Raw genomic sequence first — 25,258 nt, forward strand, 5'->3', positions numbered from 1 at the left:
CTTTGTAAGTCAAAGATACACTACAGGATCCTAGTGATTATATTTTTCCTGCATCTTGCCATTTAATCATCACCTTAGTAATTATTTTACGATCAACTATTCCTAACTATGTTAAAAAAAAAAAAAAAAAAAAAAAACTAAATAGTAAGAAAATGAGAAAACGAAAGAATTCTGGAATCACCTAGAAGGACGACGCAATCAACAGTAAAATATCATCCTTCTGTTTTCTCACTGCATTGCCTAGGGTATTGCATCATCTTTCAAGAAAGTACAAATGATAACAGACACCATCTTTGTAGTCTGCCTTTAGCTTTCAATAAACAGTTGAGAATTCAGATTTTTTATTTTCTGCCTATAATGGAAAGAGGAAAAAAGTGATGGAAAGGTACTTCACTATTACTAAACAAGTCTGAGTATGAATATAAAGAGCTAGCAGCACTCTTAACCAATGAAGTCCAATTTTTATTTTTGATGATGAGAATCTTCATCAGCACAGACCGATACAACAGCCAATAGCCAAATGTGACTAATGAGCACTTGAGATGTGCCTATTGTAACCAAAAATCTGAATTTTTATTTTACTTAATTTTAATTAATTTGAATTTTAAATTTAAGAATAATAGCCACATGTGGTTAATGGCTACCACATTGGATAGCACAGAAAGACATTCATGATGATGGTGAAATGAGAGCATAAATTAAATCTCAGATTGAGTCTTCAGATGACAATATCCTATATGAATTTTCTCAAAAATCAACAATCAATGAATATACAGAAATTAAACTCAAAATGGATCAATGACCTAAAAATATAAAAGCTAAAATCATGAAATTCCTAGAAGAAAACGTAGGTATAAATCTTCAAGACCTTGAATCTGGCAATGGATTCTTAGATATGACACCAAAAACACAAGCAACAAAATGTATAATCTTAACTGACTAGGGGTGTGAGGGAGGGGAGAATGGGAGAGTTACTGCTTAATGGGTACAGAGTTTCTGTCTCTGGTGATATAAAAGTTTTAGAAAGAACAGTGATGGTTACATAACAGTTAATATAATCAATGTCACTGAAAAGCATACACAAAAGAATTGTTAAATGGCAAATAAATTAAGTATATTTAGTTTACTACAATAAGATTGCTAGAATAAAAGATCTCTAAATTCGATTTCCTCTTCTACACCTGTAAGTTTTTTAACTTCTTCAGGTCAGAGGCTAGGAGAAAAAAACCCTGAAGATACCAGAAATAGGTTCTGAAAGCAGGGATTCTGTAATGGCTTATCTCTGTAAGTCCTAGAAGAGACCATGACAATGGAGGAAGAAAACTACACCCATCTGAACTTAGCGAAGTTAAACAAAGGCTGTCTGATTTGAATGAGGAAAACTAAAGAATCAATGAGTGAACACTATACTTGTAAGAACAAAAAGGAAACAGGATATTCCCATCCAGTCGGTCACTCAACAAGGACTTCACCATGCAATAATCTGCAACAAGAAGCTAGACAATCCCATTGTTCTCACATGTGGCAGTATTTTTAAATCTCTCATAATGTTTGTGCATCAAGATTTGCTTAATATAAAGAGAGCTGCTGTGTTTAAATTCTGATTAAACTTTCCAATAAAATTGTTTTCCACTGTTCATTTTTAGACCTGTAAATTATTTGCAAAATTTAGTTAAAAATATAAACAGTAAAACAGATACACTGGACCTAGATGGTAAATGGTGATGACTACTTTTCCTGGTATACTGAAGGTTAATATATTTCCTTAGTACTGTCCACTTGATGCAATAACACCTCAGCAGCAATCAGCACTCCTTGTGTCCATATCTTGGTTTCTAAGCGTTTTTTATTTTATAAGACTCTTTGAAGAAATAGTCAATTTCAGGACTAAGGCAAAGTACAGACAAGCCTGGAACATCTTGTGCCAGAAAGCAACGTAATGATCAAATAATGAAAAAAGAATGCATAGACTGGGCACAGTGGCTCACACCTGTAATCCCAGCACTTTAGGAGGCCAAGGCAGGTGGATCACCTGAGATCAGGAGTTCAAGACCAGCCTGACCAACATGGTAAAACCCTGTCTCTACTAAAAATAAAAAAATTAGCCAGGTGTGGTGGCAGGCAGCCTGTAATCCCAGCTACCTGGGAGGTTGAGGCAGGAGAATCGCTTGAACCCAGGAGGCAGAGGTTGCAGTGAGCCAAGATCATGCCACTGCACTCTAGCCTGGGCAACAAGAGTGAAACTCTGTCTCAAAAATAAAAACAAAGAATGCATGCTTAAGCCAGCTTGAAGGGGCTTCCATTGCCCAAACTTAGAACAATCTGAATATCAAAGAAATAATGACAGAGATTATATCACTGTCAATTTACAACAATAAAAAAATGAATTTATTGTGAAACTAAAAAGGGGAGGGACCCACTAGAGTTCTCATTTATTGAAAAACATCAACTAATAAACACATGGTTAGAAAATCACTGATGTGCAAACACCAATGGTACAACCGATTTAGGCAAGGATCGTCCAAGGCTTTTGAGGAATAGAATATTTACACTGTCTTCAAGTACGTCATTTAAAAGTATCTTTATGATGGAGAGACTTGGCAGATGTCACCTTAAACAAGTGGTTAGCAACACTAATAATGGGACAAAAATGACATTATGTGTCTCCTGACATGATGCAATAAAAAGTCATCTTCTATGCGAGCGTGCACGCACGTGTGTGTGTGTGTGTGTGTGTGTGTGTGTGTGTGTGTGTTGGAGACAGGACCTTACCACTATGTTGTCCAGGCTGGACTCCACCTCTAGGACTCAAGCAATCCTCCTGACTCAGCTTTCGAAGTTTTTGGAGTAACTGGGACTACGGGCTTGTACCACCCACCAGCTATCTATGTAGCAATCTTGCCAAAATTGTGTGTTTCTTCATGATTGTATTCATTAAACATCTCCAAATTGTGGGACATTCTACAAGAAACCTGACCTAATGCTTCAAAATTGTCTATTTCATAAAGACAGAAGGTGGCGGAGAATAATTCTAGATGAAAGATTAAGGAGATAAGATAGCCAAAGGCTACGGTAATCTCTGGCTCTTGGATTGAAAGAGTTATAAAGGCATATTCACAAAAACTGAGAAAATGTGAATATGGTACATGTCAATGTTAATTTCCTTGGTAAGAAAAAATATACTGTTATGTAGAAGAATGACCTTGATGTAAAATGTTACGTGCTTCAGCATTACAGATGCGATGATGTCTGCAATTCACTTCTGAATGGTTCTGCCGGGGTGGGGGGCAGAATATATATAAAGAGAAAAGAAAATGGGACAAAATGTTAACTGATTCAACGGTGTTCATCACATTGTTCTTTCACCTTTCCTGTAGTTTTACAATTTTTCAAATAAACAGTTGTAGTTTAAGCGGGAAAAGCTGCATATGAGAGACTAGAAAGATCGAGACATCATCAATCTGGTGATTAAGGCAAGTGACAGAAGCTAAAAGGTTTTTAAACTCAAAATGAACACAACAGGTGGGAAAACAGAATCAAGCAGTCACGACCAGCCAAATCACAGATTCCACACACCACCTTCCTCCCTTTCCCCCAGTGTTTTGGGACCATTCCCATCTTTTGTTCCAATCTAGAGAAGCCTGGATCTTTTCTTCCAATCTAGAGAAGCCTAAGCCAATGAAAATGGTTTTTTTCCTTCTTGAAATACTGTTTTATGTTTATCAACAACTTCCAAAGGATGAAAACCAAAGGTATCTCTTCTTATGGCACATTACCGGCACAATATTAAGTGCCAACAACAAGAAGTTGATCTAAAATAAAATAAAACTTACAAGTAATGAGTTCTGAAAACTTATCTGCATACAAAATGGAATGTGCCTTTGGCTATACAAGCACACATATTCTTACAACTGTGCCTTTCTTAAAAAATAAGTAACTTCAACATGAGAAAAGACAAATACACTCTTTTCAACACATTACCTATAATTAATCAACTTAGAAAAAAATTTCTAAAATTTAACACCCACTCATAAAAACTCATAGCAAACTTGGAATATAAGGAGATTTCCTTAATATGATAAAAAACAAATATGAAAATTACAGTAAATATCATACTTAATGGTAAATGTTTAAAAGTTGACCCATGAGGCCCACTACCACCATTTGAACTGGCCAATACCAAAGGCAAGAAAAAGAAACAGCATAGGGACTGGAAAGAATAAAATAAAGGCACTCTTGAAGAACCACAACTAAAATTACACTACCAGGTATCATGATAACCTAGAAAGTCATAATGATTTAGACAGGATAGGTTTGCTGCAAGAATAGACAAGCCAAGAGCACAGTCAAGAAACTGATCTACTCACACAGTCACCTGATTTATGACAAAGATGATAATGCAGCGAAAACTTGACACTCTTTCCGATAAATGCTGATGGCGCAACTAGGTATCCATACAGTAAAAAATGAAACCTGACCTCAATCCCCTCCATATACAAAGCCAATTCCAGGTATATTGTAAATCTCAACATGAAAGGCAAAGCGATAAAGCTTCTATTATGCAATATAAGAGGATATCTTCGGAAGAATAGTAAGAAAGACCTCTTAAAAACAGGACAGAAAACACTAACCATGAAGGAAACAAATTGTTAAAATTAAGAATGCATGTTTGTCAAAGGACAGACACCATTCTAAGTGCTCCAAGTCAAGCCACAGACTAGGGAAGAAACGTAACAATAATTGGAAAGGCAGTCACTGCTATGAATATAACAAACAACCCCAGAGAAAATAGATAAGAGATAGTTAGAATATAGAATAGTTAGAATATAACAAACAACCCCAGAGAAAATAGATAAGAGATGAGCAGGTATTTCACACACAAAAAAAACCACACACACAAAAATCCAAGTAGCCAATAAACATTTGAAAAAGTCATCAACCTCATTGTTCATCACAAGAATGGCCAGCATATATGAAAAAACACACGGTGGTAAAGACTGAAGTAGGGAGAACTTCTGTCCACTGCTCCCAAGGTCCACCTTAGAAAACGCATTTTAAGTGGAACTGAAGACACAAATGCTCCATGAGAAAGTTCCAGGCAAAAACTAGAAACCACCCAAATTGCGCATCTGAAAAATAAATAGCATTAATGAAAATTCTAAGATCGAATCTGTAAACATCTATCACAATGCGTGGCACACACAGAATTGCTCCCTATAATGTAATTCCATCTGTCCACTTCTTCACATACGCATGACAAATTGATATAATTTAAGATCAGCCTCAAAACACATTCCAATGGTTTCCCATCACACAAACATAAAAACCAAAACTCTTACAATGATCTGGTACTACTCTAATATTGGCTAGAAAGCTCTTCTCCAAAATATCCTCCACATATCCACATAGCTCACTCCCCACTTATTTCAAGTTTCTGCTCAAATGGAACTAATGGAGAAGCCCTCTCTGATGGTTTACAGAAGCAGCCACCCCTCCTCTCACATCCCACACTCTCTACAGGCCTCTTACCGTGCTGTTTTTCTACTTAGCCTTACCTACCAAACACCGACAGTATGGCTATGGAACCGCATGCCTTTACCCTGAGAGTATAACCATGAAAGCAAGGACTTTCTGTATTTTGTTTATTACTGCACGCTCAGCAGAACACGCCTGGCATGTAGTAGACATTCATTCAATATTTGTTGCATAAATTCAATGGCATGGATTCTAGACTTGGAAATAACAGCTGTTACATGGCCTACGTGGCTGACAGTTCCTTAAACTATGTGCAGTTTAGTTTATCACAAGAAATATGAAAACCCTACATTAAGTTAAATTAGCTGTTCTGCTTTATAAAGAATTTAAAATATTTACTCTTAATGCATTTAATTCCCCACGGCTCTGTATCAGGAAGTATAAGCTATTCCAAAATTCCAAGTGAGAATCACATGAGGCACTCAATAATAAATATATTATCCAAATGAATTTTCTAATCTTACTATTACCCTGCAAATAAGCCTATAAAAACAATACTGGATATACTACTTTTTAAAATATTATAATAAAATCTCAGTAGTTCTGCTAATAAAAGCTAATAGTATCTAGAGATAAAACAACACAGGTATCTCAAAAACATCACCTTAGCCAAGAAACCAAAATTTCAACATAATACAATTCTTAAAACCAGATTTAGCAAGATCTTAGGAAGTACGAGGGCAAGGAAACAGCCCAAGACACTCCACACCAGTCCTAGCCCATACATTTTATGGCACAGGTCACAGTCTAGACAGGTTAAGCTTCCATTTTTCCAACAGATGTTTTAGTGCTGTTAGTAAAAACAGATATAGTTAAAAGGAAAGGAAAAAAGGGGGATGATCTGAATTTCTCTCCTCTCCCTGTATCTTGTAACAAATGAAGATTAAATAAAACCTTTGGCCGGGCGCGGCGGCTCACGCCTATAATCCCAGCACTTTGGGAGGCCGAGGCGGGTGGATCACGAGGTCAAGAGATCAAGACCATCCTGGTCAACATGGTGAAACTCCATCTCTACTAAAAATACAAAAATTAGCTGGGCGTGGTGGCGCGTGCCTGTAATCCCAGCTACTCAGGAGGCTGAGGCAGGAGAATTGCCTGAACCCAGAGGGCAGAGGTTGCGGTGAGCCGAGATCGCGCCATTGCACTCCAGCCTGGGTAACAAGGGCGAAACTCCGTCTCAAAAAAAAAAAAAAAAAAAAAAAAAAAACCTTTGGGGAGGGGGAAAGAGAGATGGTTATTTGAATAAATTACATATATCAGCTCTGAAGTAACCAAGAAATAAACCCGCCTAACTGGTGTTCAAACTAGCCAAGAGCCATTTTTCAGGCTCAGAAAGTGTTCTGCAATTAAAATAACATTTAAATTTTTCTTAAAATTAAAAGTACATTTTATCAATAGCTTTTGGGGTGGGGGGGAGTCCCATCCAATTTTACAAACTTTTAAGTAAAATAATAAAATTATGTACTTTTAAAACAATGGTGTTTTCCTATATAAAATGTGTGAATATTTACATAGACATAACTGGAACCACGCTATACACACTGTCCTAGTTTTCAATGCCTACATAATAGCTCCTAATTTTTTTAACCAATCCCCTCATGTTGGATTTTTAGTTTTTCTCACTATTATGAACAAAGCTGCAAGGAATGTTTCTTACATGTTTTTTGCGAGATCAAAACAGAAACAAACCAAAATTTTAACTAAAACAAATTGTTTTGGATATGCTTCATCACTGACTCTGTAAGTGAAAGCAATGTTAAAACTTGTGCTCCCAGCCACCGACTACAGATGTTGTCACTTAGAGGTCATGGCTTGTTCAGGCCCCTTGTCTGTCCTCCTCCTCAGGTTGGCAATTTTTTTTCCTTTTTATTCCATGCTCCAGAGACTATGCAATAAAGAAAACAGGGTAAAACTTGTTACACTCCTTAGCTGAATTTGGAAAACAAGCAAGAACAAAACTAATGAGCAACATTTAAGCCACATTACCTACCAGCCCCTCTCAATTAAGGCTCCCAGAGAAGATTACGCTCTAAGCCTAAGGCACCCACAGTATGTAAGGAACTCATTTCTCTTTCTGCATCTAAAGCCAACTAGGTAGGTATCCTCCCAGGGGAAACTGAGAATAGGCATTCAAATCATTTTCTGCAGAATTTAACTGTCTCCTGAAACCCAGGTAGGAAAGGCCAAGAGCTTAAAAGCATGTTTGATTCAACTTACATAAAGGAATACCAAGTTGCAACTCGTAAAGCTACTACGATATTTTCCCCTTCTACACTCAGGATGTCACGATGCTTCTCCTTTACTAGAACTCACGGTACTCCCACAACTGGGCTGGCTTTAAAGCCTAAATAAGGTACTTCACAAAAAAATTTTCACTGCCTATTTCCTGGGTAGTTTTCCTGTACTACACCATAATCACAGTGCAGCCAGCTAACCAGTTTATTTTGTGGCCTTGCGGGGTCTCCTGTCCACTGAAGCAGATGCTTCTACTAAAGATAGATTAAATACTGACGCACTTTTTCCTGAACTGGGGATAACTGTACACACCCACGACAGATATACACGTGGCTATTTCGTGTGCCGAACTAACATTAACACAACACAGAAAAATAATTTGATAGCACGATGTCTACAGGAAAGTTATTCAGTTTCCCACGAGACTCTAACTGAAAAAGCAGTTACTCTCTTCCACCGTAACTCAACACAATACCAGAAAGCTGTTCAGAGCACCCCAAAAAGTATCCTTTGCATTTCAGTCACACTAACATCAGAATAAAACTAAGGATATCTTTTTAACATGCCAAATGGCAGAAATTATATCAAGTCAGCAGGAGGTAAAATTAACGAACTGCAGCAGAGGAGAGGCAATAGAAACACCATCCTGAGGGTCTGTGTCACATTCTCTGAAAGAACAAAAAATACCAAGTTTTGCCCAAAGGAGTAAGACTTCATAAGGCGCTGTTTTTTCTTTCTTTTTCTAAAATTTTTCTCTTAAAAAAATGCATTAATGTCTTATAATTTAAAGATGCCAAACTAATTAATTTTTAACTTTATTTATTTTTTTTTATGACAGGGTCTCACTCTGTCGCCCAGGGTGGAGTGCAGTGGCATGACCACGGCCCACTGCAGCCTCAAACTCCTGGGCTCAAGTGATCCTCCCACCTGAGCCTCCCAAGTACATGAGACTACAGGTGTGCACCACCATGCCTGGCTAATTTTGTGGGCTCTTTTCTTTTGTATATGCGGGTCTCCCTATGTTGCCCAGGCTGGTCTCGAACTCTTTGGCCTCAAGTGATTCGATGACCTTGACATCCCAAACAGCTGGAATTACAAGTGTAAGTCACCTCGCTGACCACTGGATTTTTAAACTCTCATTCTGAAAATAGGCTTCCAAACCCAACAATTACGTTATTAGAAAAAAGGGACTGAGAAATGAAAATCCGACCCACAAAATAAACCAACCAGAACAAAGTAAAGATTCCCGCAGTTCATCCCAACAAGTGGTTTCCAAGCAAACGGGGATTTTTTACGTTCTATCAAAACCCTCATCTAGTTGAACTGTGCATATTTTTATACCCATGTGAACAGTCGTTCTTATACAGGAATGTTCAATTAAAAAGTTGAGAATTTTTACAGTGCTTATGATGTTGAAGCAACTTCCTAACCCTTTATAGCCCATGATGCTCTTCCATAAAAGATGACAAAATATTTTAAGCAAATTAAATACTGCTTTAAAAGTAAGAATTTCAAGACACTTCAGCGGACAATCAATCTGAAAGACCACAGAGCCCACAGAAAAGTCGGATTTAACAATAAAACTGTTTCTTAAAATTGAAAACAGTTCTTTATGTAAAGTCCCACCAGGAAATACCAGACTTGGTACCCTCTTCATCAGTAGTTTAAAATCCATTTACTACACGATGAAATTAAAATGTGTCAAAATGAGCCAGGTCGGGTGACTCAAGCCTGTAATCCCAAGAGTTTGGGAGGCACGGCGGGGAGGATCGCTTGAGGCCAGAAGTTCTAGATCAGCCTGGGCAACATAGTGAGAATGTCTCTATTTTGTTTAAATGACATTATATCGTGATAAATACTAAATAACCAAATATTGCACAGGAAGCATTATCATGACAAACGCAGTAAAACTTTTCCGTGCAAACAAATAAAAAGCAAACAACAGTATACATTTTAAGCCATGTTTAGGTCATTACAAGCTACAAAAATTAAGGTGAACGCTTCCGTTGACAGCGTGCCGCCCCCGCCCCCAAATTCCCACACGCCGCTGCACGCCTTCAGCTCTGAAGCCCCCTTGCCGGGGCAGGCGAATGGGCTCCACACCCCTCCCTCCGCTGCCAGGTCAAAGGGCTGCAGACAAAGACAACAGAAACACGTGACAAAAGTTTCTCCCGGTTTCCTCCGGGAACCCGAGCGGTTGGGCCCAGGCCACGCGGGGCCGCGGCCCGGAGCACAGGCAGGGGCGGCCCGGCGGGCGGAGGCGGAAGCGGCGCGGGGCTGCCAGTTACCTTTTCCTGCTCCTCGCGCAGCCGCGCCACGTCCGGGGCGCACAGCGGAACCGGGGCCGGGGCTGGGGCCGGGGCCGAGGCCGAGGGGGGCTGAGGGTCGGAGGGCGTCTCCACGGTGGGCGCCTCCATGACGGGCCCGCGGGCCTCAGCTAGGTGAGTGAGTCCTGAACCAGCGCCTGCGCAGGCGGCGCGGTCGGCGGCTGCCCAGCGCCCACGCGCCCGCCCTCAGGCACCGCGCGCCCCGCGCCCAAGAGGCCGCGCCCGCCGCCGCTGTTCGCGTCCGCGCCGCCCGCGGCCGCATCTCACACGTGCATGCCGCCGCCGCCCCGCCGCGGGCTCCGGGTAGTAGGCCGACCGTCGGCTGCCGAGATGCCTCTCCGGTGCGGGCCCTGCCAGGCGTCCCGCGGCGACCGCGCCTCCTCCGCGCCTCCCCACAGGCCCCGCCCCGCGCGGCACGCCGGAAGCTAGCGCGCAGGCCCCGCCCCGACACGCCCATCCCGCGCAGGCCCCGCCCCCAGGAGAGTGCGCGTGGTGAGGACCTCGTGGCTGAGGCTGGCAGCGGCCGGCGTTTGTAATCCGCAAGCTTGTGTTCCATGCCGATATTTCTTTCTTTCTTTTTTTTTTTTGAAATTACGTATATGAAAGCACCAAATATAGGCTTTGGAACCTTGAAAAAAAAAAGCTTACATTCTAGAGAAGTTCCACGGCAGGAAGCTCTCGGCAGCAAGAGCCGCGTGTCGCCTTGAGTGCCCCATCTCCTTCCCCCGTCGTTTGGCGCTGCCTCTGTATCTAGGAGCTTAATTCATATACTAGAGCTGTTTCATAAGCACATTTAATTTTAGCAAATTCAACTCTTTTCTGTGCCTTTGTAGTGAACTGAAATATACAATTATATTTTGCATGTGCATTAATTACTGTACACATTGTATTTTCGGTAATATAAATTAAGCTACTGTACTAATTTTAATATGCTGCTATGAATGGACTAAGGAATTTTTCAAGGATAACTTTCCCCCCACTTTTCCTCTTTTTTTTTTTTTCTTTTTTAAGAGACGGATCTCTGTCTGTCACCCAGGCTGGAGTGCAGCAGTGCTATCATTTCTTACTGCAGCCTTGAACTCCTAGACTCAAGCGATCTTCTCATCTCAGCCTCAGGAGTAGCTGAGACCACCGGCCCTCACCACCACACCCTGCTAATTTTTCTATCTTTTGTAGAGGCGGGTTCTCGCTCTGTTGCCCAGGCTGGTCTTGGCATCAAGCGAGCCTCCTGTTTGGGCTTGATTACAGGTGTGAGCCACCACGCCTGGCCGTTACAATTATTTAAGAACTCCTGTGCCCACGTCCTCTTATATCCTCCTATTAACCTAACTGCATGGAAGTGGCATTGCCCTATCTGCTCCACTGGCTAGCAGTAAGGATGGGTCCAGTTCTTTCCACATTATACAGACAGGACGAAGCAGAGAGATGCCTGCAGAGTCTCAGCCTGGTGTACCTGCTTGCTCTGCTTCTCTTCCCTCACTCCTACCCAGCTCCCAAGTCCCGATCCACCCTTTTTTCCTTTTTATGGCTTCAAAGAAGGAAAGCAAGGACAACTTGGGAAAAGATAATGTTCATTCCTATCTTTTCCTCACTGCGCGTCCAACCATCATCACCTCTGGAACAGCCAGAACCTGACCATTCTTACCACCTCCTCTGGCATCACCATCATATCTCCATTCCCTGCCACCTCACTTGCTCCTTGTAATAGACATTGGCAGCAGCCCACCTCACTTCCCCTCATTCAGGGGCTCAACCCTAGACCACACAGTCCTGTGCCTGTGGGAAGCTGACCGACCCCTAGCTCCAGGCAAAGGGGAGTGATGCATCTTCCCTGTAAGTAGTTGGTTCAAGAATAGGTGTGTGATACTGTCCAAATCGAGATTTCCCAGAGACTTCTGAGAAGCCTTTTTTTTTTTTTTTCTTTTTGCTCTGTTGTCCAGGCTGGAATGCAATGGTGCCACCTTGGCTCACTGCAACCTCTGCCTCCTGGGTTCAAACAATTCTGCTGTCTCAGCCTCCTGATTAGCTGGGACTACAGGCGTGTGTCACCACTACGCCCAGCTATTTTTTTTATTTTTTGGTAGAAACAGGATTTCATAATGTTGGCCAGGCTGGTCTTGAACTCCTGGCCTAAAATGATCCACCTGCCTCAGCCTCCTAAAGTGCTGGGTGTACAGGCATGAGTCACCGAACCCAGCCTGAGAAGGTTCTTCCTCACTCTTCGGAAGTGCTTCCATAAGAATCTGTCTATCCCTTTGGCCAGGAATTACAAAGCAGGTAGCTCTCTGTGTATCAGACAGCCCCCGCCAGACCACCTAGACATTCCAAGACTCAGAATGAAATGTCTGCAGTCAGCATAGCTGAGACCAGAACCAGAGTCATTGACAACATCACAGAGCTTGATCCAGGGCTAAATAAACCAACCCCGAAGTCTACATCACTTCTGAACTTCCCATTTAAAAGGCCAGTAAATTTTCTGAATAACCAGGACAATTTTCGATCATGAGCAGCCAAAGACGTGTGATTCACCCACCTTTAAACTATTCTCCACTCAGCAGCCTGGGTGAGCTTTTGAAAGGGGATCAGGTCATATCAGTCTCTTTTCTAGGACCCTCCATAGCTTCCCACAGCAACCAGAATCAAATCCAGACATTCTACTAGAATATTTGGCATTGTCTGACCTGCCTTTCCCACCTCCAACCAAACCCCTACTACTCAGGCCAACCACAACAATTTCTCTCTTCCTTAGACACTCCAGACTAGTTCCTGCCTCAGGGCCTTTGCACTCGCTGATCTCTCTGCCTGCAGTACTTCTCCCAGATCTTTGCATGGTTGCCTGCTTTCCATTGCTCAGGCCTCAGTTCAGATAATAACAGGGCTTTCCTGATTTCCTGTCCGTGAAAGCCCCTCCTCTCTCCTCTAGGCATCCACCCTCACCTCACCTTTTAAATTTTCTTTGTAGCACTTACCACATGTTAAAATGATCAGCTTTGATAGGACACAGTGGCTCATGACTATAATCCCAGAACTTTGGGAGGCGGAGGCGGGTGGGTCACTTGAGGCCAAGAGTTTGAGACCAGCCTGGCCAACATGGTGAAACTCCATCTCTACTAAAAATACAAAAATTATCCAGGTGTGGTGTCATACACCTGTAATCACAGATACTTGGGAGGCTGAGGCAAGAGAATCACTTGCACCCGGGAGGCAGAGGTTTCAGTGAGCCAGGGTTTCAATGTGCACTCCAACCTGGGTGACAGAGTCAGACTCCATCTAAAAAAACAACAAGAAAAAAATAAAGTTACATTTTAGCAGGCCAGGCAAAGTGGCTCACACCTGTAATCCCAGCCCTTTGGGAGGCTGAAGTGGGCAGATCATTGGTGGTCAAGAGTTCAAGACCAGTCTGGCCAACACTGTGAAACCCTATCTCCACTAAAAAAAAAAAAAAAAAAAAAAAGTACAAAAATTAGTTAGCAGGGCATGTTGGTGGGCACTTGTAACCCCAACTACTTGGGAGGCTGAGGCAGGAGAATCACTTGAATTCAGGAGGCAGAGGTTTCCGTGAGCAGAGATCATGCCACTGCACTCCAGCCTGGGCAACAGAATGAGACTCCATCTCAAAACAAAAACAAAAACAAAACAAAAAAAAATTTAGTAAAGGTTATTATATTACCTTAACACTGTATTATTTATTATCGTTCAATTCCCTTCTTCATGTGCCAGGTCCCCCACTGGGAATGGGAGACAGGAGTTGATCAAGGCAAGCACCAGCCCTGTCCATAGATGATGGAGTCAGTAGAGGGCCACTGATATTGTTCCTCGAAGTCTCATGTTGAAATATAATCCCTAATGTTGAAAGTGGGTCCTAGTGGGAGGGGTTTGGGTCATGGGGGCGGATCCCTCGTGAAGGGCTTGCTGCTCTTCCTGCAGTAATGAGCGCTCCCTTGCTCTTACTTCCACTCGCTGTGTGATGTGCAGCTCCCTGTCTGCCTTCCACCATGATTGGAAGCTTCCTGAGGCCTCACCAGAAGCCAAACAGATGTTGGTGCCGCATGCTTGTATGGCCTACAGAATTGTGAGCCAAATAAACCTTTTTTTTTTTTTTTTTTTTTTAATAAATTACCCAGCCTTGGCTGGATGCAGTGACTCAAATCTGTAATCCCAGCACTTTGGGAGGCCAAAGTGGGTGGATCACCTGAGGTCAGGAGTTTGAGACCAGCCGGGCCAACATGGTGAAACCCCATCTCTACTAAAAATACAAAATTAGCTGGGTGTGGTGACGCATGCCTGTAGTCCCAGCTACTTGGGAAGCTGAGGCAGAAGAATCGCTTGAACCTGGGAGGTGTGAGCTGGTACTGCACTCTTGCACTCCAGCCTGGGTGACAAGACGGAAACTCTAGCTAAAAAAAAAAAGAAAAAAAATTGAGAAGCTGTCAAGCTCTTGGTGGCAGGTAACAAGTTTTCCTAAAATTCTAATGCTCAACTTGAAAGCTTGAATTTTATCATTGGCAAAACATACTACCAGTCCTTTTCCTTGAAGTGACAGGCTCATTTTGTTCATTTTTGAGAAAATGTCTGCCAAATACCCGAGTTTGAATATCTGTAGTTTGATGTGTCAGAGCTTTCTTCCAAGTAAAAATAGTGTTGCATGATTTAAAAAATAAAAATTAAAAAAAAAAAATTTTTAAAAAAAGGCAGCTAGTTCAGCTCGCAACTCAAATAATTGCACCAGTGTCTTACCTTGAAAGGCCATTGTACCCAGTGTGTGGCGGAATCGTGTTCTGTGTTCACTGTCTTTGTCACAATCTTGAGAAATGGACTTGTGAATTGAAATTTAATAACACTAATTCTTACTGCTTCATCAGGAACATTCTTAAGTGAAAGTGGATTGTTTTAAACTGTGAGTGGACTCACGCCTGTAATCCCAGCACTTAGGGAGATTGAGCTGGGCGGATCACATGATGTCGGGAGTTTGAGACCAGCCTGGGCAACGTGGTGAAACATGTTTTTATCTCTACTAAAAATACAAAAATTAGCCAGGCATGGTGGTGCATGCATGTAGTCCCAGCTACTAGGGAAGCTGAGGTAGGAGAATTGCTTGAAACCGGGAGGTGGGGGCTGCAGTGAGCCGAGATTGCACCACTGCACTCCAGCCTGGCCACAGAGCAAGACTCTGTCTTAAATAAATAAATAAACAAATAAATACATACATAAATGAAATAAATTAGCCAGTTGTGGTGGCACGTACCTGTAGTCTCAGCTACTCGGGAGGCTGAGGTGGGAGGATTGCTTGAGCCTGCAAAGTTGGGGCTGTGGTGAGCCATGATCGTGCCGTTGCACTCCAACCTGGGTGACAGAGGGAGATTCTATCTCAAAACATAAAAATCAATAAAAAGTAAAAGTAAATAAACTGTGAGTGATAAAGAAGAATACAATGACTGCTAGCATAGTCAGTGCCACTGACAAATTAATGTCAAGGCGCGAGCAGTTTTATTTGCTATTGCTTTCACACCATCAGTGCAAATACCAAAATGACATCTTAGCATTATCGTAAATAAATATAAATTGTAAGATTGTTTTTACCTTGTAGACCCTTGAAAGAATCTCTGGGATCCCCCAGAGGTCTACAGATTAAACTCCTTTTTTTCTTTTTTTTTTTTCTTTCTTTTTTTACTCTTTTTTTCTTACATTTTCAGCATGATGTGGGTTCATTCTTTTTTCTTTTTTCTGAGACAGAGTCTTACTCTGTCGCCCAGGCTGAAGTGCAATCTCAGCTCACTATAATCTCCACCTGCCAGGTTCAAGCAATTCTCCTGCGTCAGCCTCCTAAGTAGCTAGGACTACAGGCATGTAACACCCCAAACAGGTAATTTTTGTATTTTTAGTAGAAATAGAGTTTCACCATGTTGGCCAGGTTGGTCTGGAACTCCTGACCTCAAGTGATCCACCCACCTTGGCCTCCCAAAGTGCTGGGATTACAGGTGTGAGCCACTGTGCTGGGCCCCAGATTAAACTAAGAACTTAAATAGAGCTTGGCAGAGTGCCTGGCATAGAGTAGCAATCCAATAAATAATTAGTTCAATACATTAATAAGCTAATATTGTTTATTTTATTTTTCAAAATAAAGATAGAAGGCTGGACATGAAGGCTCACACCTGTAATCCCAGTGCTTTGGGAGGCCAAGGTGGGAGTATCACCTCAAGCCAGGATTTCAAGATCAGCCTGGGCAACATAGCAAGACCCCATCGCTAGCCTGGAATGGTGATGCATGCCTGTAGTCATGGCTACTTGGAAGGCTGAGTCAGGAGGATCACTTAAATGCAGTTGTTGGAGGTTACAGTGAGCTCTGATCTCACCACTGCACTCCAGCCTGGACAGAGTGAGACCCTGTCAAAGGAAGGAAGGAAGGGAGGGAGAGAGGGAGGAAAAGAAAGAAGGAAAGAAAGAAAGAAAGAATCTCCTATTTTTTTTTTTTTTTGAGTTAGAGTCTCACTTTATCACCAGGCTAAGTGCAGTGGTGCAATCTCGGCTTACTGCAACCTCCACCTCCCTGGTTCAAGTGTTTCTCCTGCCTCAGCCTCCCAAGTAGCTAGGATTACAGGCGACTGCCTGAAGCCACCACACCCGGTTAATTTTTTGTATTTTTAGTGGTGATGGGATTTCACTATGTTGGCCAGGCTGGTCTCGAACTCCTGACCTTGTAATCTGCCTGTCTCAGCCTCCCAAAGTGTTGAGATTACGGGCGTGAGCCAACGCGTCCAGCTCCTCCTGTCTCTTTATGAGAAAGGAGGCTGTTTCTCTAAGAAAAAAGACAATTTTGATCCAACATCCTATTCCCAGTGGAATGCAGGTCAGTTGATGATCTGGAAGAACTAATTTGTCAGGGGACCTTTTCCAGACCCTTTTCTTGTTAGTGTATCTCATGACCTCCTCCAAACTAGAGTGGAAACATGAAGCAGTCCTGATTACCATCATAGTGCCCACGATGTGGAAGGTCAGAGAACAATACCTAGTAATCAGCCTCTGCGGATCAGCCAAACCAGCTCTGGCTGATCATCAGAACCACCTGGGAAGCTCTGTTTCTTATAAAAAAAAAATGTCAAGCAAGTAAAAAAGTAGAACAGCATAGTGAGCCCCCATGTGTCTGTCTTCCGAACCCATAGTCACTTCATGGCCAATTTCATTTCTTCTGTACCTCCACCTGTTGCCTCTCCCTGGCTATTTTGAAGAAAATCCCCTAAATTCTGTCATGCCACCAATCAATATTCAGCAGATAGCTCCAAAATTTAAGTATGTAAAAATGTAACCATTGTCACATCTAAGGCAAAATAGTGATAATAATTCCGTCTTTGGGAGGCCAAGCCAGGAGGATCACTTGAGGCTAGGAGTTTGAGAACAGCCTGGGCAACTTTGCAAAACCCTGTCTCAAAAAAAAGGAATCGAAAGGAAGGGGAGGGGAGGGGAGGGGAGGGGAGGGGAGGGGAGGGGAGGGGAGGGGAGGGGAGGGGAGGGAAGAAAGTAAAAGAAAGGAAAGGAAAGGAAAAAGAGAGAAGAAAGAAAGAGAAAAGAAAAAAAGAAAGAAAGGAAGGAAGGAAGAAAGAAAAAAAGAAAAAATAAGGAAGGAAGGAAGAAAGAAAAGGGAGAGGGAGAAAAGGAAGGAAGGAAAGAGGGGAAGAAAGAAAGAAGAAAAAGAGCTTTAAAAGGTGAACCGGCCGGGCGCAGTGGCTCACGCCTGTAATCCCAGCACTTTGGGAGGCCAAGGCGGACGGATCACGAGGTCAAGAGATTGAGACCGTCCTGGCCAACATGGTGAAACCCCATCTCTAGCAAAAATACAAAAATTAGCTGGGTGTGGTAGTGCGCACCTGTAGTCCCAGCTACTCGGGAGGCTGAGGCAGGAGAGTCACTTGAATCCAGGAGATGGAGGTTGCAGTGAGCTGAAATCACACCATTGCATGCCAGCCTGGGCTACAGAATGACACTCCATCTCAGGAAAAAAAAAAAAAAAAAGGAAAAAAAAAAAAAAAAAAAAAAGGAAAAAGAAAAAGATAAAGATAAAGAAAAAAAAGCAAACCAAGAGCTTTCAGATTGAGGAGGCTCTAGGCTGCTGCCTGGCGCCAGATCTAGGCAGAAAGCCTAACTTCACCAGAATCACACACACTTAGCCTCCTTCCAGATGATTCCCCGGCAACTCCTCAGCACTGCGGTCAGGATTTAACGGGCCCCGGGGCCAAACACTGCAAGCGCACATCAGTTGTCCTCTCGAGACACTTATTTTTTGTTATTGACAGTGATTATTTCGTTGATAATAATCAAACCAAAACCGTTTGAAAATCTGACCCAGAAGCACACCAACGCTGAGCTGCTTTCTAGAGGAAGCAAAATTAACCTGATGAATTACACTTCCTCGCTCAGATCCCTAAGTGGTGCCCTCATATTTTTCTAATTTGTCTTTCTCCTTGTTTCACTCTCCCCTCAACGATACAAGTGGCCATTCAGTACCTTGCTCATTATTTACATGCAAACCAGGACTCCAGGGCTACAGTCGCCTCGCTGGAGGAAATGAGGTCGACGTTCCCTTTTGCTGGCTGCATATATTATTGACCTAGTGGGCCTCCCAGCCCTAAGGGGCCCCCGGGTCTACCCTCCCTGTAAATGCGCCCAGCCATTGTAGCAACACATGCCATCTATCATCATCATGTAAAAACAAGCGCGGGGACTAAAGAATTACTTTCCCTGGCTTCCCTCTAGGCCCTTTGAACTGTGCTGGGCCTTTGCTGAGGGCCTGGAGCCAGGATCAGCAGGCAAGCCGACCCTTGCCCTGCACAGGAGTAGTGACAGGCACCAGTAAGGCGGGAGGAAGCCCATTTCCAGACCGCAAAACCACGCCACTGAAATGGGAATCACCCAAGAAGCGAAGGCCTGCCCCCGAGACATTTTAGCAACTACATGTTTTTCTCATTTTATTTTTATTTTTTTGAGATGGAGTCTCACTCTGTCGCCCAGGCTGGGGTGTAATGGCACAATCTCGGCTCACTACAAACTCCATCTTCTGGGTTCAAGCGATTCTCCTGCCTCCGCCTGCTGAGTAACTGGGTTACAGGTGCCTGGCTAATATTTTGGTACTTTAGGTAAAGATGGGTTTTTGGCATGTCAGCCAGGCTGGTCTTGAACTCCTGACCTCAGGTGATCCACCTGCATCAGCCTCCAGAAGTGCTAGGATTATAAGCATGAGCCACCACGGCCAGCCTGTTTTTCTCATTTTAAAAATGTATACTTGAGTTCAGGAGTTCAAGACCAGTCTGGGCAACATGGCAGAACCCCATCTCTACCAAAACTACAAAAAATTAGCCAGGTGTGGTGGCACATGTCTGTGGTCCCAGCTACTCAGAAGACTGATGTGGGAGGATTGCTTGAGCCCTAGAATCACAATTTGCAGTGAGCCGAGATCTCACTACTGTACTGCAGCTTAGATGACAGACTGAGACAGCCTCAAGAAGAAAAAAAGGCCGGTGGTGGTGGCTCATGCCTATAATCTCAGCACTTTGGGAAGCTGAGGCGGGTGGATCATGAGGTCAGGAGTTCAAGACCAGCCTAGCCAACATGGTGAAACCCCGTCTCTACTAAAAATACAAAAATGGCTGGATGTGGTGGCAGGTGCCTGTAATCCCAGATACTGGGGAGGCTGAGACAGAGAATTGCCTGAACCCAGGAGGTGGAGGTTGCAGTGAGCCGAGATCACACCACTACACCCCAGCCTGGGCGACAAAGTGAGACTCCGTCTCAAAAAAGAAAAGAAAAGAAAATTCACTAGTAGTATAAGAGGCATACCTTGTGGTGTGCTTTCATGACGGTTCTTCTTTTTCCAAGTGAATATCTTTTTCTTTCTGTTCTTTAAATTACAATGTAATACATGATCACAAGGGAAAAATCAGAAAATACAAGGAAGCAGAAATAAATCAACTTCATTTGCACTCAAGGAAAAGAAACTGTCATCTCTCAATGCAGGTCCTTTCAATATCCCTTTATTCTATTCATTCATTGATGTAAAAAGGAGTTGTGAGCTACCAATGGGCCAGGTGCTATGCAGGTGTTACACATGAACTCATCAAAATATAGTTCCTTCCCTAAAACAGATCAACCAAGTGGAGGCAGAGAACTGAATAAACAATTATACCTAAAGTTTTCCTACATATACAGCTATCTGTATATGTAGATACAGTCTTTGCAAAAATTAGAATCATATCACTAATGCTATTAACCTAATTGTGGGCCTAATACATCAGAAAAAAATTTTCCTGTCAATAGATTGAATCCTTGCGTATAGCCATTACTGGAGGTAATAAAGAGAAAAAAAAAATAGATTCAATCCAAAACAACAAAACAAACTCTAGAACTAAACCTAATAAGAATTGTAGTTGGGTATGGTGGTTCACGCCTGTAACCTCAGTACTTTGGGAAGTCAAGACAGGAGGATGGCTTGAGATCAGGAGTTCCAGACCAGCTGGGGCAACATAGCAAGAGATCTCACCGCTAAAAAAAATACAAATAAGCCGGGCGCGGTGGCTCACACCTGTAATCACAGCACTTTGGGAGGCCGAGGCGGGTGGATCACAAGGTCAAGAGATCGAGACCATCCCGGCCAACGTAGTGAAACCCCGTCTCCACTAAAATACAAAAATTAGCAGGGCGTGGTGGCCTGCACCTGTAGTCCCAGCTACTCAGGAGGCTGAGGCAGGAGAATTGCTTGAACCCAGGAGGCGGAGGTTGTAGTAAGCCGAGATCGCACCTGCCTCAGCCTCCCAAAGTGCTGGGATTACAGGCATGAGCCACCGCACACAACCCTTCTCAAAACTTTTTAATAAACTTTCACTCCTGCTCTAAAACGTGTCTGGGTCTCTCCTGCCTTATGCTCATCAGTCAAATTCTTTCTTCTGAGGAGGGAGGCAAGAAGCATGATCGCTACAGATGGGTACATTTCGCCGTAAAGTACGTTAGCAGCACGTGTGTCTCAGACATGTTTCCCAGTGATGAGTCCTCTATGCCTCGCCTTCTTTATCTGGAAGTGTTCAACTCCTGGACAGTTTTCTTCGCCCTTGAGCTCTCCTGCTTACTAACCAACCCCCAGAACAATTCCTCTCAGCCAGAAGTGGCTGTCATCCCCATGGCTGATCTCTCAGCCCAAGTGACAGGTGGCTCCAGGGGCAGGAAGGACCTGGGGTTCCTCACCGAATAGAACCGAGGCGCTCATTGTCCTCCTGGGCAGGAAGCTCACGATCGCGGTAGGGCTAAAGCCTAAAACCGTGCAATGTCTGAGGTTTCTTCTGCTTTGAACAAACAAAAAATGTACGTCTGGACGCGGTGGCTCACGCCTGTAATCCCAGCACTTTGGGAAGCCAAGGTGGGCTGATCCACCTGAGGTCAGGGGTTTGAGACCAGCCTGGCCAACATGGCAAAACCCTGTCTCTACCAAAAACACAAAATCAAGCCGGGCATGGTGGTGCATGCCTGTAATCCCAGCTACTCCAGGGGCTGAGGCAGGAGAATCGCTTGAACAGGAGAGGCGTAGGTTGCAGTAAGCCGAGATTGTGCCACTGCATTCCAGCCTGTGGGAGAGAGTGAGACTCTTTCTTAAAAAAAAAAAAAAAAAAAAAAAAAAAAAAAGGTTTACTGTTTATTCACAAGAGCCAAAGAAAGACTGGAAACAACATCCATGACAAAACAACAGGTGAATTGACAAACAAAATATGGTATATCTGTGAGTGGGAAATGACTTGGTAATATACATGAATGGACCACATGGCTAAACACCAAGATAACCATGCAGAGTGAAAAATGTCAGGCACACACACACACAAAAAAATGTGTACAGCATCATTCCACTTAAATAAAATCTAGAAAGTGCAAACTGATCTCTAGTAACAGGAAGGAGGTTGGCGGTCCCTGTGGCCAGGGCTTGGGGAGGAGACTGGAGAGGGCATAAAGAAACTTTTGGAAGTGTTGGAAATGTTCTGTGTCTCAGTCTTGGTGTTGCTTTTGGGGGTGCACACATCTGCCAAACTCATCAAAGTGCACACTTCAAATGGATGCACTTTTTTTTTGTATGGAAATTATACCTCAATTAACTTGATTAAAAAAATAAAATTCAAAGGCATCGAGGGGTGCCTTTCAGAAGCTCTTAAAAGAAAGCCATAAAAATTTTGACAGAATGAGTTTCCCTTTGCTTTGATTGGAATTACACTAAATTTGTAGACTAATCCGAGGGGAATGCCTGTAATTCCGACAGTAAGTCTTCATTTAGGGACATAGCAGGTCTTTTTCTGTGCTCTGGGACAGTCAAAGCAGCACAATTATTTTCTTGTCCTTTAGGATTTGATAGATTTTACCCATTAAATAACCTGGGCTGGGTGCCAAAGGGCAAGGGGTGGATGGTGGTTGGGGGGGGGCGTTGGTGGCTTTCATTGTTAATAACAAGGATAGAGATTGGATTTAAATAGCAGTTACTCCCCATCACCAGTTCATTGCCACTTCCTAAAAATCTCAAGATGAGTAGTCTCCATTCAGTTTAGTTTTGTTTTAGGGATAAGGTTTCACTTTGTCACCCAGGCTGGAGTGCGGTAGCACAATCATAGCTCACTGCCGCCTGGAACTCCTGGGCTCAAGGGATCCTACTGCCTGAGCTTCCCAAATACCTGGGAATACGTGTGTGCATCACCATGCCCTGCTAATTTTTATTTTATTAAAAAAAAAATGTTTTCGTAGAGTGTTGCTACATTGCCCAGTCTGAGTTTGAACACCTGTTCTAAAATGCTCTTCCCGCCTCAGCTTCCCAAAGTGCTGGGATTACAGATGTGAGCCGCTGTGCCAGCTTTACCCAGTTCTTGGTTATTTGCCCTTTTCAGCCAAATGTTTACAAACACAGATCTCTCTCTCTCTCTCTCTCTCTCTCTCTCTCTCTCTCTCTCTCTCTCTTTTGGGGGGAGGACGGAGTCTCACTCTGTCGCCCAGGCCGGAGTGAGTGCAATAGCAAAATCTCAGCTCACTGCAACAACCACCTCCTGGGTTAAAGTGATTCTCCCACCTCATCCTCCCAAGTAGCTGGGATTACAGGCATCACCCATCATGCCTGGCTAACTTTTGTAGCAACCAGGTTTCACCATGTTGGCCAGACTGGTCTTGAACTCCTGACCTCAGGTGATTCTCCCGTCTCAGCCTCCCAAAGTGTTGGGATTACAGGCGTGAGCCACCGTGTCCAGCTCCTAAGGGCAACTCTTGACCAAAAAAGGACAGAAATGGGGGGAAAATATCCCAGCTTTCCCATTCCTCAATGGAACAATTCAGAATGCCCTGTGGAGGGAGGTGAGCCTGTCCTGAATGCACTCTGTCTCCTATTTTTTTCTTTTTTCTTTTCTTTTCTTTCTTTCTTTTTCTTTTTTTTTTTTTTTTTTTTTTTTTTTTTTTTTTTTTTTTTGAGACAGAGTCTTACTCTCTTGCCCCTGGGCTGGAGTGCAGTGGTGTGATCTTGGTTCACTACAACCTCTGCCTCCCGGGTTCCGGTGATTCTTCTGCCTCAGCCTCCAGTGTAGCTGGGATTACAGGTGCATGCCACCATGCCTGGCTAATTTTTGTATTTTTGGTAGAGGTGGGGTTTTGCCATGTTGGCTAGGCTGGTCTTGAACTCTTGGCCTCAAGTGATCTGCCCCCCTTGGCCTCCCGAAGTGCTGGGATTATAGGCATGAGACACCTGCCGGGCCCCTTTTCTCCTTCCCTACTCTCTCCCTCATGCTTCCTGAGATCAACTTGCAAATAAACTATCTGCACCCCTTCTTTATCTCAGGTATGATTTCAGGGGATCCCAAACAAAGATGTGTCACCAATACACATGTACTACGGGACTATTTCACTATGTTTATAATAAAACATACACAGACTAGATGTTTTAAGGATAAGCTAAAGATAAACAATATTTAAAATAACTTATTTATTAACAACACAATCTTTTAACTGTCACCCAAATATTAATTATGATACTCTTAGTGAATGGCAATGTGATTAAATGTGCTTCATTATTTTTGAAAATCTTGATGAACACTTTGTGATGCAGCAATTTGAAAGCCTGGTTCCGAGTTCATTTTATTTTGATACTTGGTTTAATGGTTTGGCAACTAAACAGGCACTTCGGGGAGACGTGTGACTCCCACGGAGCTGGGGCACCGCTCTGTCGTGGTGCTGCCTTCCCCAGTGACCATGCCTCCCACCAGCCACGCAACCGTGCTGAGAGTTATGTGACAATCAGGCCAGCGGATGCCAGTCTTCCCTGATGGCAGTCAGGGTTTGTGCTCATTGAATGAGAAGAGTTGCGGACCGGGCATGGTGGCTGTAATCTCAGCACTTTGGGAGGAAGTGGCATTGGAGCTGGGCTGTACAGAATGAAATGACAGAGATGGAGAATTCCAGACAGCAAAGTGCAGAGATAGGCTGGGACCAGTCCATGGGGAGCCTCGAATGCCAGGTAAGAAGGAAATTCTTGACAGAAGGACTCTCAGATCAATACTGCGTTTTCAGTACCGGTCTGGCATGCAAACTCACTAGAATGTATCCACCCCGGCACATCTGTGACCACATCCAGTCAGGTATGGGCCATGGGATCTCCTCACCTGTGAGGTGAGCACAGTGGCTTCACTTGCCATCCGTCACTGATCACAAAGGGGTGACACACAGCCCTGTTGGGCCTTCGAAAACAATGAAGATTTCTCTCCAATCTCCTGTTTCCATAGTTCAAACTGCAGAAGCCAAAAGGCTGGGTCCTGCCTTCAACACCTCACACTGCCCTGTCCTTGGATTGCTGCAACTCTGAGGGTCTAGATAGTGTCTTCCCTGTTTCTCTTCTTTATGAGCCAGGACTCCTTTGGTTGCAAGTGACAGAAAATACAATTCAACCTGGCTAAAGGAAAAATAACTATCAGCTCAGGTAAGTGGAAACTTCTGGGCACAGTGGGATCCGGGAGCTCCATCAATGCCGTAAGGACTTGGCCTCCTCGCCTTTGTTGGCTTCAGTCTCAGGCAGGCCATGTCCATCTTATGGTCCCAACCTCTCCCTCAAGAGACCCCAAGAAGCAAAAGGCTTGTCTCTTCTTTTAGTTCCAGCAAAACTCCCAGCATGA

General features: G+C 43.4%; 1 protein-coding gene across 2 annotated transcripts in view; it reads right to left on the reverse strand.

Moving 5' to 3' along the window:
• The window catches only part of URI1 (URI1 prefoldin like chaperone), a 76,221-nt gene extending 65,714 nt beyond the window's left edge, over nt 1-10,507 (reverse strand). The window contains exon 1 of one of the 2 annotated variants that reach the window (XM_039466728.2): nt 10,059-10,507. In XM_039466728.2, the coding sequence (XP_039322662.2) occupies nt 10,059-10,187 (129 nt within the window). In that variant the 5' untranslated portion in view covers nt 10,188-10,507. The remainder of the gene's footprint in view (nt 1-10,058) is intronic. The other variant, XM_039466729.2, reaches the window with a different exon arrangement.
• Between the last annotated feature and the right edge of the window lie 14,751 nt (nt 10,508-25,258).

Source organism: Saimiri boliviensis, chromosome 14, assembly GCF_048565385.1.
Source record: "Saimiri boliviensis isolate mSaiBol1 chromosome 14, mSaiBol1.pri, whole genome shotgun sequence".
Classification (NCBI taxonomy): Eukaryota; Metazoa; Chordata; class Mammalia; order Primates; family Cebidae; genus Saimiri; species Saimiri boliviensis.